The 18,349-nt window shown below is 38.1% G+C and overlaps 1 protein-coding gene across 3 annotated transcripts in view; it reads left to right on the plus strand.

Moving 5' to 3' along the window:
- LOC114653392 (laminin subunit alpha-3-like) overlaps window positions 1-18,349 on the plus strand; it is a 403,128-nt gene that overhangs the window by 161,157 nt on the left and 223,622 nt on the right. For all 3 annotated transcript variants that reach the window (XM_051928867.1, XM_051928866.1, XM_028803680.2), the window contains exon 4: window positions 6,038-6,156. In XM_051928867.1, the coding sequence (XP_051784827.1) occupies window positions 6,038-6,156 (119 nt within the window). The remainder of the gene's footprint in view (window positions 1-6,037; window positions 6,157-18,349) is intronic.

The raw sequence follows: 18,349 nt of genomic DNA on the forward strand, positions 1-18,349 counted from the left end.
CTTTCATGTCTGGCACATATGCTCAGGGTGAATCTGCTCTCATCTGTGAAAAGCACAGGACGCCAGTGGTGGACCTGCCAATTTTGGTATTCTAAGGCAAATGCCAATCAAGCTCCATGGTGCCGGGCAGTGATCATGTCGGGCCTTCAGACCACCCTAATGAAGTCTGCTTCTGATTGTTTGGTCAGAGACATTCACACCAGTGGCCTGCTGGAGGTCATTTTGTAGGGCTCTAGCAGTTCTCATCCTGTTCCTCCTTGCCCAAAGGAGCAGATACTGGTCCTGCCAATGGGTTAAGGATCTTTTATAGCCATGTCTAGCTCTCCTAGAGTAACTGCCTGTCTCCTGGAATCTCCTCCATGCCTTTGAGACTGTGCTAGGAGACATAGCAAACCTTCTGGCAATGACACGTATTGATGTGCTATCCTGGAGAAGTTGAACTACCTGTGCAACCTCTGTAGAGTCTAGGTATCGCCTCATGTTACCAGTAATGACACTGACCGTACCCAAATGCAAAACTAGTGAAAAAACAGTCAGAAAAGATGAGGTGGGAAAAATGTCAGTGGCCTCCACCTGTTAAACCATTCCTGTTTTGGGGGTTGTCTCATTGTTGCCCCTCTAGTGAACCTATTGTTAATTTCATTGACACCAAAGTGTGGTATAGCGGGTCCACAGCTCCCATCAAAGGCCAGTTTTAAATAAATAAGTACCGCGCTCCCGGCTTGGTGAGTGGGCGTGGTGGTAGTGTGGCTGAAGCGGTTCTCAGGGCGATTCGCGATGTGGGCGTTTCTCACCTAAGTGCATAGGTGAGAAACCATCCGCATCCATGATTGTTCCTGGGGCTGCTGATTTGCCACAGCTGCCATGCCCTCGTGATATATAGAAACGCGAGTCAGCTAAGGGAAAAAGAAAAAAAGAAGAGGAAATAAGAAACGGAGGTTGCAGGAGAAGGCAGGAACCAGGAGGAGAAAGTCGGTGCGGGAGAGCAAGCGAGTGCAGGCTCGCAATGCAGCTGAACGGGAGCCTGGGTGTTGGGCCGATACCCGGGGAATAGTAGTAGTGGTCACTCCCGCTGAGTGATCATGGAGTGGGAATGACCGGAAGGCAGATGACTCTCCACGTAAGGCCGCGGGAGTCGGGACTTGGGGAGTGTATTCCTCAGCGTGGGCACCCTGGTCGTTGAAGAACCCAAGTCGCTGTCAGGAGAAGCCTACCGGATCCAGAGATCGAATAGGCGAACTGAACAGCTGAAGAAGGCAGAGTGAAGGTCAGCTGCAAGTAGGGCGACTCCCCTGTTGAGAAGCCCAGATGGGGGAAGCAGGGGAGCCGTCAGGTAAAAAGTCCCCGGGCTTGTTGTTGTGGTATTAAAAAGATTGCTTCCTACAGTATTTTAACTTTGTTGTTTTTAAGACTTTTTTCTATTGTTTTAAGATCCACTTTTCACATCTGTTTTTATGGAATTATTTATTTAATGACTCTTTTTAAAGCACTGCACTTATTTGGACATTGTTCTGTTGTTTTAATAAAAGCACTTGGCACTTTTATACACCATCCCCTTGCTCCATTGTTGTTGCCTCACTGCCTAGCTCTTCGGTAGCGTTGCCGACGGTGACGGGTTTAAGGGCTCCCGGACAGAAGATGGGAGAATGCACAAACCCACATCGTCACACAAAGCAACTAAAACTTTTTAACAACCCCCTCTGCTACTTAACTGACCAGATCAATATCCCGGAAGTTTCATTGACTTGATGCTATACTCTGATTAAAAAGTGCTCCTTTAATTTTTTTGAGCAGTATATATAACACTGACTTAAAAGAGGTGGGTTAGGATTCTTCCAGTTGAGGAAGGTAAGTCTACATGCCACTAGTGAAGTAAAGGCAACCAAAGTTTGTTTGTCCTTCTCCACTTTATGCCCATATGGAAGTACACCAAACACAGCTGTTAATGGATTAGGAGAGATTGTGACACCATGGCTGTCTGAAAGGCATATAAAGATTTTGGTCCAAAATTATGTTAATTTGGTGCATGCTCAAAACATGGCCCAATGAGGCTGGAGCTCGATTGAAATGTTTGCAGGTTGGATCTTGACCTGGGAACATTTTGAACAATTTTAAATGAGACAGATGTGCTCAATAAAAGATTTTAAGTTGAATAACTGTATGCCTTGTGCATATGGAGCTCGAGTGAATTCTGTGCATGGCTGCCTTCCACTCCTTTTCTGAAATATTGAGTAAGAGATCCTTTCCCACTGTACTCTGGGATCTTTGAAAGGGAAGGACTTTAAAATGTTTTTATATGTTAAAGAAATGCTGTCTGAGTCCTCAAGAATGATCAATATTTTTTTCAGAATAGAAGTAGGTGGGAGGTGAGGAAAATTGGGCAGATTTTGTTTAGCACAGTTTCTAATTTGTAGGTTGTAAGAGTCATTTGCTAGTTTTTTAAGTTATATTGAATGTTTGCCTATATATTATTGCATAGTCTATGGAAATTCTTACAACCCCCACAAATTGAATTGAATTGGGTTATTCTAATTATTTCTAGCCTCTCTGACTATAGAGTAGCCTCAGTTAGTGACCTGCCTTGCCATGTGCAAGGCATGGAGGGCACACGGTTTTAAACCGTACCTTGACATGCCCAATAGCAAGAAAGTTAAAATGCTCTATTGAATGTGCAGTGCCGTACGTTTAGAGCATACTGAAGGCGAAGTAAAGCATCTTTAAGTATAGAAATAACTGAAGTTTGGCAGGCAAAGCAAAGTTTAGAGATGCTACATTTTCTTCCAATTTTTTTGCCTTTTATTCTACATGTGTAACAACTTTTTTTCTTTATTCTTGTATGGACTGTTTGCTATGAAGTTTCACTAAATCTTTTAAAACAAACTTTTGGACTGAGAGATTTCTTTCAGCACGTGTTTGACCAGTGCTTGATCCTGCCTTACTCACCAGCAGCTACAGAGGTAGTAGAAGAATTGTGTTGATGGAAAGTTAAATTTGGAGTGTAATTGTTCATAGGATGCAAAGACGTTATCTATGTACAAATCTCTAAGTGGTTTAATCCCTTATGTTTTTCCAAACATTAAAAACTGCGTACATTTGAGTAAGTGGAAGAAGGTGGTTATTGTGCAGAGGTGCCACAGATCAAAGCCTCACTAACTTGAAGTACTTCCTACATTGGTTCCATATTGTGAGTGAATGAAGCACAATTGAGTTGTTAGTATATTGACGATAGCTCATATTCACAGGGGTACAAAGCATAGAATTTAAAGAAGTACTGCAGGATTTTATTTCTATTGCGGACCAAGCCTGTGTGTGTTCATCTATTTGTGTCAATGTCCAGGTTTTTTAATTTGTATATCTGCTGCCCAGTAATAAAAATGAAAATTAAGTAGAGCCATACCACCTTCTGCCTTAGGTCTTTGTATGGTCGCCCTTTGAATGCAAGGATGTTTTTACTTCCAAATAAATTAGATTATGATTGAATCTAACTTCTTAAAAAATTATTTGTTAACGTATATTGGAATGCTTTGAAATAGAAAAAGAAGTTTAGGAAGGATATTCATCTTGCCCATGTTAATTCTTCCACCTAAAGTGAGATGAAGGGTAGACCATCTATGCAAGTCTTGCTTAGGTTTTTAAATGCAGACATCAAAGGTTTGTTGATAAAGAGCTTTAGGTTTACTTGTGATGTTTACACCCTAGATATTTAAACTGATCTGCGATGATAAAAAGGAAAGGTGTCCAATCTAATATTGTGTGCTAGAGAGTTCACTGAAAAGAGCACACTTTTATTCAAATTAATTTTGAGTCCAGAAATCTTTTGAAATTCTGCTAGTGCTGTTATGACTGCAGGCACAGTATTTTGTGGATCTGATATAGTGATATTTTCTGTTCAAGTCCTTTTCTGATAATCCACTTTATCTCATGAGCATTTCAGAAGTGAACTGCCAGTGGCTCAATGGCAATTGCAAATAGCAGCGATGACAATGGGCATCCTTGTCTAGTACCACATTCTAGTATGAAGTAGTCTGAAATAATGTTGTTAATACAAACTGAAGCTTCTGGACTGTAGTTTGAGCCATGCACATATGGTCAGACCAAACCCAGATTTCTCTAATGTAATGAAAAGGTTGTCCCAATCAACAATATCAAATGCTTTTTCTATGTCCAATGATAATATCATCTCCAGGGTATTAGACTTTGTTTGTGAATATATTACATTAAACAGGTGTCAAGCATTGGAAGCTAAGTGTCTGCCTTTAATGAATCCAGTTTGGTCTTGTTATATTACCAAAGGAAGCACTTTGTCAGTCCTTCTAGCTAGAACTTTAGAGAGTATCTTAACTTTTATCCTTATTTTTCTTAGGAAAGACAGTAATGAATTCTTCGTGAAAAGTTTGAGGTAGAATTTTATTGTCTCTAGCTTTTGTAAATGTTGCTAATAAAAGGGGAGCCAACTTAATTGAGTTTTTTTTTAATTCGCCAGGGTAGACATCAGGGCCGGCTAGTTTCCCACTCTGAAGTGAGTTTATAGATTGGGAGCATGCGCTGATAGCGTGTTGCCGCACCCACCCCATGATAAACCACCTGGATTGGAAGAAAATCATGTTTCCTTTTAGATTACGTTGATGGCCGGGTGCATGTGTGTTAATGGGAAGAAGGCAAATCAGTGGAGGCAGTGTGAAGGACAATGTTCTGCTGGGAAACCATGGTTCGTGGCATTCATGGATATTACTTTGACATTTAAAACCTACCTAAACATTGTTGTTGACCACATATAACCCTTCATGGCAATGGTATTGCTGATGGCAATGGCCACTTTCAGTATGATAATGTGCCCTCCACACTGTAAAAACTGTTTATGAATGGTTTGAGGAACATGACAAATAGTTCAAGGTGTTGACTTGGCTTCCAAATTCCTTAGATATTAGTCCAATTGAGTACGTTAGTGATGTAATGAAAAAGCAAGTCCGATCCTTGGAGGCACCACTTTGCAACTTCACAGGACTTTAAGGATCTGCTGTTAATGTTTTGGTGCCAAATACTATAGAACACTTTCAGAGGTCTTGTGGAGTCCATGTCTTAACGGGTCAGAGCTGTTTTGGAATATGAGGAGGACCTACACAATATCAGGCAGGTGGTGTTAATGTTGTGGCTGATTGGTGTGCTAAGGATCTTGTACTATTTGCCAATACAAAGGCAGGAAAAAAGTGACTATGCCATGTTTCCTGTTAGGAAATAGACTAGTACTGATGATGTGCAGCCTTTCTCTGTCTCAACACTAGTTTGTTTAAAGAAAGTAAATTAGCATCAGAAATCAGGCTATTATTTTTCTCTAATGTTCAATTGTTTTGTCCTTCCATCAACAAGTTTGAGATGGGTGTGATCTGTGCAAGGGCTAAAAGATTACAGAAGATTGCAAGATAAAAGAAGCTATTTTTCAGGGAGTGTGTGACCTATGCAAAATTCAACTGTACTCTTTTCACTAGTCAGGTACTTACATAAATGGGTTTGTGTTAATAGACTCCTAATGTGAACAGAGAAGTATAAATCTTCTTTATGCATATTATGTATTAGAGTTTGGAAATTTTTATTCAGGTATCCAGTTTTTAAACTCCAAAAGCTTGGTGTATTTATCTTATACAGGTCTCAAATGTCATAGAAAATGATGACTAATGTTGATCATATTTTCCTTGCTGAATTATAAATGCTGATATTTTTAAATAAGCATTAAATAAAAAAGAATATTAGAGCATTATTCAATTATTTACATAGAAAAAATATGCACACTATTTTAAACTTTTGTATTTGGTTATATTTGCTAATATTAACTAAGTGTATAATTTTGGCAAAAAATAGTTATGTGTTGTTGCAATAATGTATCAGTGTATGCACAATAATTTTAGATATGTGTGTAAGCATGCAGTGTAAAACCACCATCGTCAACTGAATTGCTGATTTCAAGGTATTGCAAAGTCTTAATAGGAATGATTCTTCAGGCATAAGTAACATAAAACAAAATAACCATTGTTATTTGCAGATTCCAAGATTGACTGCATTGAAACCTTTGAAAAAATACCCAATCAGCGCATTGTCAAGGATGATGATCAGATATGTTCTACAGAGTATTCTCGCATTGTGCCCTTAGAAAATGGAGAGGTATAAATATGAATTATTAATATTTTTGTCTAGAATAAAAAATTTTTCAAGCCTTATGCCTATACCTGTATACAGTGACACCTCAAGCACCTATGTGAAGTCTGCAACATGTCTGTTTATGTGGATTTTTCTCAGGGTTTTCCTGGTTTACCTGCACCCTGTCGAAAGGCATGCAGGTTAAGTTGCCTTTAAAACTTTAAAACTGATCCAGTATTCATGAAAATGGGTCTTTGTAAGTGCATCTTGGACTGGTTCTTGTCTTGTGCCCAGTATTGCCAGATATCTTCATTTACCTATATGGACTAGAAAGATGTTTAAATATTCAAAGAACAGTTTACAAAATTAAACCAAGAAGTTTTTAGCCTGATTTATTTTTTAAATAGAACCTTTTATGATTAAAGTGGAAACAACATAATGTTATTTTCTACCTGTGTTACCAGGCTAACTTGTCATCCCTAACCCCGTTTTGATTTTTGATTTGTTTACGTCCATTTCTTTCCTGGTCCTCTTTCTCTTTTTCTACCACTTTTTCACTGTCTGTGAGTGTCAGTCACAAAGAGCTGGAACAACATAAGCTAAATGGAACATCTTGTCATGTATCAGGTTGAAGTTACGTATATGTATTTTTATACTACTGTTTTTATTAATTTTGAGTTTTTATTTCTTGTTTCTGTATGTAATTTTTGTTGATTTAGTATATGATGTAATAATAGTGTAGTAATGTTCCATATTCTTTGTTGGTGGAGCCCCAAGAGACAGGACCACCCTGATGTCAGCACTCCTGGGTCTCCCTCTGGCTAAGTAAGTAAGCTGAAAAGGCCTAATAGTGGACTCATTCATTTATAGTGGACTTTGCAAGTATTCTGTCTCTTTTTGTTGGATTTCTGATTATTTCTAGCTTTGTAATAAGGATTCTGCTTTGTGGATATTATATTGGGTCAGCTTAGGATTGCTCTTTAAGCAACTCCTTTCTGACTTTATTTTTAGCTTTTGTTTTTAACCATTTCTGTGAGAAAGTATTCTATTCGTAAAGATTCTTCATGTGTCCTTTCTATATTAGCCAAGGGTTTATGGTTATCCTTTATCCTATGGGATTCACTGTTTTTTGGGGGTGTTGCAGTTGTTTTTCCCAGCTCCCCATTTTAGGCATGCTTCATCTGAAGGCCACAGGTAGCCTCAGGGGCCTGGCTGAAGTCAAGTTTGCTTCTGCTGGACAGACCAAACAGACTTCTGGCTTGCTCCTTAATTTATTTATTTTGCTTAGGAGGAAACTCCCAGATCATGATACATCTGAATTGCCTGAATTATAGCTGTGACAGATAGGCTTGCTGAAAATGGCAGGTGGTTGTGGAAAGCAGTACGCACCCATAGCACTAACTGGAAAAATGACAGCAGTTCTATGAAATGTGGCAAGCACATATTTCACCACCTATCACTGCACAGCACCTGCCTTTGGATGCAATGATCATGGTAGTAAAAACAAAAACAAGCAAAACACAAAAGAGACTGTGGCCTAAAATTATTGTCACAAAGGATGAAATGAAGTAACCAAAAAGTAGCAAAGATTTTCTCAAAAAAAAAGGATCTATCTTTTCAATAAAATCTGAACAGATAATGATGTTACACTTGTTAGGCCTGTTTTTATGGGGATGGAAACTGCTGAGTATTTTGAGGTAGGGCTTGACCAATAAAAAATAATGACTAATTAATATCTATATCTAATATCATCCATTCATCCATCTTTCAAACCTGCTTTTACCCGAGTAGGGTCAAAGGAAAGCCAGAGGTCATTACAGCAAGCAAAGGGTCAAGGCATCAACAATCCGTGGACAGGGCACCAGTCTATAACAGGACACATACACACGATCACATTAGGGACTAATTTAACAACACCAGTTCACCTAACTTGCAAGTCTTTGGACTGTGTTAACGTATATTGGAATGCTTTGTAATAGAAAAAGAAGCTTAGGAAGGATATTCATCTTGCCCATGTTAATTCTTCCAGCTAAAGTGAGATGAAGGGTAGACCACCTATGCAAGTCTTGCTTAGGTTTTTAAATGCAGACATCAAAGGTTTGTTGATAAAGAGCTTTAGGTTTACTTGTGATGTTTACACCCTAGATATTTAAACTGATCTGCGATGATAAAAGGAAAGGTGTCCAATCTAATATTGTGTGCTAGAGAGTTCACTGAAAAGAGCACACTTTTATTCAAATTAATTTTGAGTCCAGAAATCTTTTGAAATTCTGCTAGTGCTGTTAGGACTGCAGGCACAGTATTTTGTGGATCTGATATAGTGATATTTTCTGTTCAAGTCCTTTTCTGATAATCCCCTTTATCTCGTGAGCATTTCAGAAGTGAACTGCCAGTGGCTCAATGTCAATTGCAAATAGCAGCGATGACAAGGGGCATCCTTGTCTAGTACCACATTCTAGTATGAAGTAGTCTGAAATAATGTTGTTAATACAAACTGAAGCTTCTGGACTGTAGTTTGAGCCATGCACATATGGTCAGACCAAACCCAGATTTCTCTAATGTAGTGAAAAGGTTGTCCCAATCAACAATATCAAATGCTTTTTCTATGTCCAATGATAATATCATATCCGGGGTATTAGACTTTGTTTGTGAATATATTACATTAAACAGGTGTCAAGCATTGGAAGCTAAGTGTCTGCCTTTAATGAATCCAGTTTGGTCTTGTTATATTACCAAAGGAAGCACTTTGTCAGTCCTTCTAGCTAGAACTTTAGAGATTATCTTAACTTTTATCCTTATTTTTCTTAGGAAAGACAGTAATGAATTCTTGGTGAAAAGTTTGAGGTATTGGAAACAAGAACACCTGGATGAAAGCCATGCAGGATTGGGAGCCTGTGCCAATAGCGTGTTACTGTACCCCCACACAAGGAACCACCGGGGTTGGGACCCAAGTGCAGTGGGTGACTCCTTAGGACCACATTGGAATAGTGTGAGGTTTTTTTATGGTGGCTGGAGTGCCAATCCTGCCTCCAACACCAGCCATGCAGACACCAGGAGAAAACCCCACAGATGACCCAGGTTTATAAACTCCATTATCCCTGTTGCAAGGCAGCAGCGCTACTACTGCACCATTATGCCACCTTATCTGATATAAATAAAAGATAATTGAGAATATGTATTACATGTGCTCTATAAAGGGTTTTAATTAAAAAAAATAAATGTAATTAAAATGAAATAACATTTAATAATAAGTCCATTCTAAGTGTAGAAAAGAAAAGAAAAGAAAAAATGTAATCATTGTCAGTTATGTTGATTGTGAGAGCCCAATTAATATAAAAGGCAAGACAGAATGAAGTAAGGATTGCAACAGATAGCACTTGGCTCTTTCAGTTCCACTTGCGTTGTTTCCTCTTACAAAGTAGCCAACTCAATAATGACCTACTTCCTGTAGGCGCCATCCATTTATCTTGATTAAAAAGAATGGGCAGGACTAGTGGGCAGCCAGAAGTGTCATCATGGATCATTGCCAGTTGTCTTTTCTTTCATTCTTAAAATGAAAATGGAGACTTTCCCAAAAACTAGACTGTACCTCAACCCCTGTGCTCCTACCCCTCCAACATTCACCATACTCATGCATTTGACATCACAATTAAAGGAATATTTCACATCTGTAGATTGTTTTTTCTCTGCACTTCTGTAAACTAATTATTAAGTTGTTTGCACATTGCTACAGACTATACATGGAGTACTATTTCAGTCATAGCTTTAGTACACAGGCATTTATTTAATCCATACATTACTTAAATCTCTTGGAGAGTAAAATATGTAAAATTAATAGGTACACATTTTGTTGTTTTTATTTTTTTTATTTTATTGATTTTATTAAAATCACACAACATTCAATTTTTACAAAAATAGGATCAAAAACAAATCAAGAGCTAGGCCAGCAGAGTAAAACTTAAAGCTAGTAAAAATAAGTAAACAGATGAATTAATAAGTGAATAAAGATAAATGGAAAAAGGGAGAGAATCTGCGTCCTCAGTGTTTTAAAAGCTTATTATAAAATTTTATTGACTAGATCCTGCCAGGTTTTGAAAAAGTTCTGCACAGATCCTCTAAGCGAGAATTTGATTTTTTCCAATTTCAAATAGTATAAAACATCAGTTACCCACTGACTTAAAAGAGGAGAGTTAGGATTCTTCCAATTGAGCAAAATAAGTCTACGTGCTAGTAAATGCAATCACAGTTTGTTTGTCCTTCTCCACTTTAAGCCCATCTGGAAGTACATCAAACACAGCTGTTAGTGGATTAGGCGGGATTGTGACATCAGGGCTGTCTGAAAGGCATTTAAAGATTTTGGTCCAGAATGATGTTAAATTGGCGTAGGCCCAAAACATGTGACCCAGTGAGGCTGGAACTTGATTGCAGCGTTTGCAGGTTGGATCTTTCTCTGGAAACGTTTTGGACAATTTCAAGCGAGACAGATGTGCTTGATATATAATTTTAAGTTGAATAATTGTATGCTTTGCGCATATGGAGCTCGAGTGAATTCTCTGCATTGCTACCCTCCACTCCCTTTCTGAGATATTGAGTGAGAGATCCTTTTCCCACTGTCCTCTTGGATCTTTGATACGTATACATTTTGGATGTTACAAAAAAATATAAAAAGCCACTACATGTTTGATAAGAAGCAATGCTTGCTTCTAATTAAGAAGATGTTAGTTTCAAATAAAATCTGTAGGTACTGTATGTTCACCCTTCAGGAACTGAGGACAAAATCATTGGCATCTTAGCACCATATAACTGGAACCTTTGGGAATGTACCTGTTTCACAGCCTTTAATCTCATAGGGAAGTTTGGCTACCTTCTCTTAATAATCTGAAACTTATCTTTAGTGATGCAACCACCAAGTGCAAGTGTGTTGCATTATAGTTACAACCCTGTTATAGAAAATTAAATAAAACTAGCCAACCCGCAGCGTAGCATACGCCGTATAATTATGTATTGATGGGTGAACACTTCCTGAAAGACACAATTGTCCAAATGGGGTTGGTTTTGAGGATACGACTGTAGGTGAATGAAAAGATGGAACTCTGGAGAAGGCAACATACAATACAGTAATCCCTCCTCCATCGCGGGGGTTGCATTCCAGAGCCACCCGCGAAATAAGAAAATCCGCGAAGTAGAAACCATATGTTTATATGGTTATTTTTATATTGTCATGCTTGGGTCACAGATTTGCGCAGAAACACAGGAGGTTGTAGAGAGACAGGAACGTTATTCAAACACTGCAAACAAACATTTGTCTCTTTTTCAAAAGTTTAAACTGTGCTCCATGACAAGACAGAGATGACAGTTCTGTCTCACAATTAAAAGAATGCAAACATATCTTCCTCTTCAAAGGAAACAGAGAGTAAAGCAAACAAATCAATAGGGCTGTTTGGTTTTTAAGTATGCGAAGCACCGCCGGTACAAAGCTGTTGAAGGCGGCAGCTCACACCCCCTCCGTCAGGAGCAGGGAGAGAGAGAGAGAGAGAGAGAGAAACAAAGTCAAAAATCAATACGTGCCCTTTGAGCTTTTAAGTATGCGAAGCACCGTGCAGCATACTTAAAAGCTGCACACAGAAGGTAGCAACGTGAAGATAATCTTTCAGCATTTTTAGACGAGCGTCCGTATCGTCTAGGTGTGCGAACAGCCCCCCTGCTCACACCCCCTACGTCAGGATCACAGATAGTCAGCGCAAGAGAGAGAGAAAGAAAAGTAAGTTGGGTAGCTTCTCAGCCATCTGCCAATAGCGTCCCTTGTATGAAATCAACTGGGCAAACCAACTGAGGAAGCATGTACCAGAAATTAAAAGACCCATTGTCCTCAGAAATCCGCGAACCAGCAAAAAATCCGCGATATATATTTAAATATGCTTACATATAAAATCCGCGATAGAGTGAAGCCGCGAAAGGCGAAGCGCGATATAGCGAGGGATCACTGTACAGCGTTTTACACGCTGCATACAGCAATTCACATCAAAGCATAGACACTGCTAAGACCATGGGATACCCCTCGCAAACTGTTTTACACGCTGCATACAGCAATTCACATCCGCGACAAATATGATTCTTCTTAGAAGGTCCTGTCGCGTCCACCCTCACTCTCGAAGCATACACACTGCCTGGTCATGTGCCTGCTCGCAAGAGCAACTAACAGAGACCCGCCCACCAACTGTAAGACCATGGGATACCTCTCACAAACTGTTTTACACGCTGCATACAGCGATTCACATCTGTGACAAACATGCTTCTTCTTATGGGGTGGGTTTGAGGATACGACTGTAAGGGAACTCTGGAGAGAGCAACATACAATTGTCCGTGACTGAAAACTGGAGGACCGCCGCTGCGCCCCCCACCTCCCAGAGTGAGGGACGAGCCTGGACGGCAGTCGCGCGCAGAGAGTGGAACAGTGTGTGAGGGGAAGGACGCCCAGTGAGGACGATGTATTGATGGGTGAAGAGTCATCTCTTAGTCATCGTTCAGTATGCACTGCCTGCTCATGTGCCCGCCCCCAACTCCTCACCTGAATTGCTTTCGTCTGTGTACAGTCCACATGCACTTGTGAGTCACGTTGACTATTCATTTTCCAAACACCGCCTCAGTCGCTTTCGCATCTGCTACAGTCCACATGCACCTCTGAGACCACGTTGACTTTTCATTGTTCTGTTTGTCCGGGCCGGGTGAGGTTTCCCGTGTTGAGTCTAATTAAGCCAAAGGCTCCACACCTGTTGGTGCCCTTCCGTCAATTCCTTTAAGTTTCAGCTTTGCAACCATACTCCCCCCGGAACCCAAAGACTTTGGTTGCCCAGCGGATCATGGGAATAACGCTGCCAGATCGCCAGTCGGCATCGTTTATGGTCGGAACTACGACGGTATGTGATCGTCTTCGAACCTCCGACTTTCGTTCTTGATTGATGAAAACATTGTTGGCAAATACTTTCACTCTCGCGCGAATTGTTGGTGGGCAGGGCTCTGACATGCGTGTGCCATGGTCGGCTGCTTAGTGAATTGTTGGTGGGCAGGGCTCTGTGAGTTGGCGGGCGTGGCTGTCTTGCATGCGTCTTGCTTGCCATGGACTTAGTGAATTTTATATATATAGATGAATATTAAACAATCACTTTGGAATATGAACAGTAAATTGAAAAAGTACTATGTCACCCATAGTACTAGCTGGAAAAATGACAGCAGTCCTATGTAAAGCTTGCAAGCACATATTTCAAAATTGGTCTTCATTTTTATTCTGATTAGTATGATTCCTAAAGTCAATTAAAGCACACTGACAAACCCTTCATTGGTGCTGTTTTTGAAAAGCTTAACTTTGTTTAGTGTAATGTTTGAAATTACTGAAATTTGTTTTGGATTTATCTTTTGGATGTTATCCACAGAATTACCAAGGTAAAAATTAAAATCACAACACATAATCATTTTCTAGCAGCGTACTAGGATGTATAGTAAATTATGAGTCAAAAAACAAAGCTAGATCAAACTGTTGTCAGTTGTGGTTTGTTTGTTCATACACGTGTAGAAAGTCTGTCACTAAGTGTATTCTCTAATTACTTTTAAATTTGCATGTTGGCATTATGAAAGACCATCTTTTACAGCATTTCATGCAGTGTGCACATATCATGCCTGTGTAATTTTTTTATTGTTGTGATGGTTATGCTATCTCATTGATATTAGAGGCATTTGTTTTGGTTGAGGATACTGCTATTTTATCTTTAGGATTGTTGACATTGCCATGGAGTGTATAAAAATTGGGACACGTGTTGTTGCTTGACGATGTTATTATTTGGGGGCTTTAATGCACTAATAAGAAAAATAAAATAAGTTTTTGCTTAGTGTGGTTAGAGGAAATAAATTCAAGATGGTGTTAAGATTTTTTGCTTGTGCTTTTGACCATTCTTCTTGATTTGAGTTCTTAGGCTCTGACCATTTGGTTTAATGTTTTATTTTGCTAGTATCTTGATGACTTGCCTGTTGCACCTTTCACTTTGCTCCCTGCATTTATTCTTCATTTCCCAGTATATTTTTCAATACAAATCATCTGTTCTTCCACTGCACAAAATTCCATAACAGCGCCCAGCAGCCTAAAATGTCTGTACTCATTTTCAAAATACACATACATGTCTGCTGTTTTATCTCCATAATACCTCATCACAGCTCAGAATAGAAAGCAGCAAATTTTACTGCTTCTTCCTTTAAACTAGAAAAAGGCTATTATTCTTTCCGTCTCACATCTGCTCAGTCCACACAGACTGACCTTTTGTGCATCTTGGGATACTACAGTAGCTATTTGAAAATTCATGAACTGTATGATGAAAATGTAGATACTTGTTAAGTAAATGGCCTCCACATATGCTATTTACTAACACTAGCCCAGCCATAATGTGATCTACTTGTCAAGTGATAATATTATATACTTTATACAACATTATGTGTACTCAAATGCAGTATATATTATCATTTTCAGGCCTAATTGTTCACTATTCACTGAGCTAGAGGTCCATACATGACTGATTTCAATATAATGTAGCTGCACCTTTACACACACCTTTCACACACCTTTTCAAACAAAAATAAATGAAATAATTTCATGGAAACATAATGGATAATTTGTACTCCTTAATTTCCATTCATGCCTCATTGTGACATTTTCTTTAATATATATATGTTCTGTAATTATATAGCCATTTTAGTTTTTATATAATGCTTACAGTCTTCATATACTTGTCTGTATGAACTGTAAGCAAACTACAAAAAGACAGCATGAAGTAATTATAGCCAGGGCTATTTTTGGTATGAAAAGCCCAAGAGGACCTTAAACACAAGTGATAACATGACCTGCCAAAAGACTGCTTCTTTTATTTATTTATTTATTTATTGCTTTGCCAAGGTATAATAAATTTCACTACTACTGTAGTAACAGACAGTAGGTGCCAGGGGACTACATATTTATCTAATGTCACAAATTGGACACATATTTGTATGCAGTCTACATTTGTCTTTTTCTTTTCCTATTTTATATCTTGCTTGACAGTCACAGTGGTTAAGCAGAGGTTACCAGACTCTTATCTCTTTAGTTTACAGCTCTTCCCGGAAGAATATACCATTCTCAAACTAACTAAGAATAATGATTTCTTCAGCATATGTCATGCGAGACTCTCAGGTCATCTTGTCAAAGGAATACCATTTGGGTCATCTTAATCAGCAGCAGTAGTTACTCTACTCATCGATCTTGCCTGGGTACTAAGATTATCACTGATAAATTCTAAAACCCATAGCTGAGACGCCATTTAAGTTGCTTGTACAAGTAATGTCATTCCTTTGGTCGCCATCCATAGCTAGTGACCTTATGACAGAATGGAGGCATGAATTGGGTTACATACAAGTTCACCACTCTTGTCAGTTACAGTGTCTGTAATACTGTTGCAGCTGTTCCAATCTTTTGGTATCTCATGATTACCTAGGGTTCTTTAATGATCTGCCTTTTGTCATGAATTACAGTATATTTTGGGAGCCGTAAATGTTCAGCACTAAGGAAAACTTTTTGAGCAAACAATTTTTTTTCGAGGAGAGAAGGATGGCTGTAGATTTGGAGGTGCTAATTCCACTATAGCACACACCAGACTTCAGTCAGATGATGTCAAAAGGACAACATCACTGACTAACCACAGAAATGTATTCCTAAGATTTCTAAATTAGATTTGTTTCAACACTGTTCCATTTCTTGATATTCTGAGGATGAAGTGAACAAATACTTTCTCTTTTTCTTTAGGAAACTCAGTCCTACATCAGATAGTTTAGAAAAAACTATAACAATCTAACTGCAATTTTTGATCTGTAAACAAAATAAAGTAATGGCATTCAGCATTGGTCATAGAATATTATTTTTCCTGCACTATTTTAAAGTACGCAGACCTAAGCTGTTTGTATACCTACAGATGATATGATTGAAAACTTCCAAAACCATTCAAAAATCCAACAAAAGCAAAATGTTGTTCATTCCTTTTTATAGCTGTGTATCGATTTTTAAAAATTTATTTACTTGATTTATTCCTCCTGTCATTTTGTTGCATTAATAAGAGCAGATCAGAGATCACTAGAATGTTTAATGGACTTGAATTATTGATTAATACTGCCTCATTCATTTTTATTTCCTATATTTCTTCTATCTGAAATGATGTTAACATTGTTGAAATGAAAACGTTTGTCACTACTTGCATAACAAAACATACAGTATTACAATAATTTGTACATCAGAAACATTCATGCTGAATATTACCAAAAACATGAAACCACCAGAGACACAAAGTGGAGTCAGGCTTCAAAAAGACACATAAAGACAGATTTGCCTGCTTCACAGGTGAGGTCCCACTGGATAGATCGTAAGTAGACTAATCTCAGAAATCTCGAAAGGCCAACTTCCATTATGAAAGCCCAAAAGTAGGGCTTCAATAAATGTCCTCAGAGGAGGAGACAGAAACTGCAAAACCCCTGGTCATAGGACAAAAAAAAAACTTTGTTTAAAGATACTTATTAAGTGATTCAAAATCAAATGAGGAAAAAAGGCAAGCCAAGAAAGAAAGAGCAAAAATAGGTTGGCAAAACATACAGCAAACAAATCCAAGAATCACAAAGCAGAAATGATACCTTTTATGTGAAAATAGGGGTCAAAAGCCATAAAATCTAAAGATTTACAAAATGACGAAAGTCAGGAATCAAAATCAAAAGTACAAGTTACTCAGGCTAAAGTTTATTTATTGTGTTTTTTTTTAAATTTTATTTATTAATTTTATTGCAATCATTCCATACAAATAGATCAATTAATAGAAAAAAAAAATTGAAGACAAATCAAACACCACCCTTGAGAAGGAGAGCATGGCCAAAGGAAAATTGCTTAGGGCTTTTCAATAGGGCAAAAATAAACAAAAAAAAAAAAAAAGGAAAAAAAAAAATATATATATATCAATAAATAAATGGAGAAGGAAAAGAAATGCGGAAATAATTATTTCTTCTTATTCTAAAATATTATTGATTAGATCCTGCCAGGTTTTGAAAAAATTCTGTACAGATCCTCTAACTGAGAATTTGATTTTTTTCTAATTTCAAATAATATAAAACATTGGTTTCCCACTGACTTATCAGAGGAGAGTTAGGATTCTTCCAATTTAACAAAATAAGTCTGTGTGCCAAAAGTGTAGTGAATGCAATCACAGTTTGCTTGTCCTTCTCCACTTCAAGTCCATCTGGAAGAACACCGAACAGAGCTGTTAATGGGTTAGGAGGGATTGTGATACCAAGGCTGTCTGAAAGGCACTTAAAAAGTTTGGTCCAGAATGATGTTAATTTGGTGCAGGCCCAAAACATGTGACCCATTTTGTGTTTTTGTGTTTTTTATAAATTACTTTGTATATGTTATTAATTCTGTTTTTGTTTTGTTTTGTCTTTGTACTTTTGTAGCTTTATGATTTTCTTTGCTATTGTATTTCTATGTGGTATTGTTTGTGATCTGCCTTGCCTACTGCATGTGGAGCCTAAGGAGGCAGAACTATCTAATTATGCAGCCAGAGTTCTGGCCCCAGCAGTACTTAAGGTAAAGCTTTAGGGTGTCCAACAGCTTTGGTATAGTGTTGATTTTGGTTTGTTTTTAATATGTTTGTTTTTGTTCATGTTTGAATTCCATGGCTTTTGATCCTGTCATTTCCATTAAGGTACTATTTAACTATTTATGGTTGGTATTTATTGTGATTCAGTTGTTTTTAGGTTTCATGGCAAAACCTATTCTACTTCTTTAGTTTACTCCTCGTTTTTCTGTTTTATTTTTTAATTCTTTTGAATACAAATTTAAATATAAGGAACTTTTTTTTCTACATTTTTGTGGACATTTTGAAATTTTATTATTTTAAAGCTTAAGCCCTATGTTTGGGCACGTGTAAGCTTAAAGACTGCCTTTTGCATTTGGGGCCAGGCTGCCTGGGAGGAGGCCAAACCAGTTGGCCTAGTCTTGAAATAGGAGAAGACTCAAGGGCCTCATGCATAATGCCATGTGTAGAATTCACACTAAAACATGGCGTACTGACAAAAGTGGAAATGTGCGTACACACAAAAAAATCCAGACGCATGAATCTATGCGTACGTTAATTTCCACGTTCTTCTGCTACATAAATCCCGG

Source organism: Erpetoichthys calabaricus, chromosome 6, assembly GCF_900747795.2.
Source record: "Erpetoichthys calabaricus chromosome 6, fErpCal1.3, whole genome shotgun sequence".
Taxonomy (NCBI): Eukaryota; Metazoa; Chordata; class Cladistia; order Polypteriformes; family Polypteridae; genus Erpetoichthys; species Erpetoichthys calabaricus.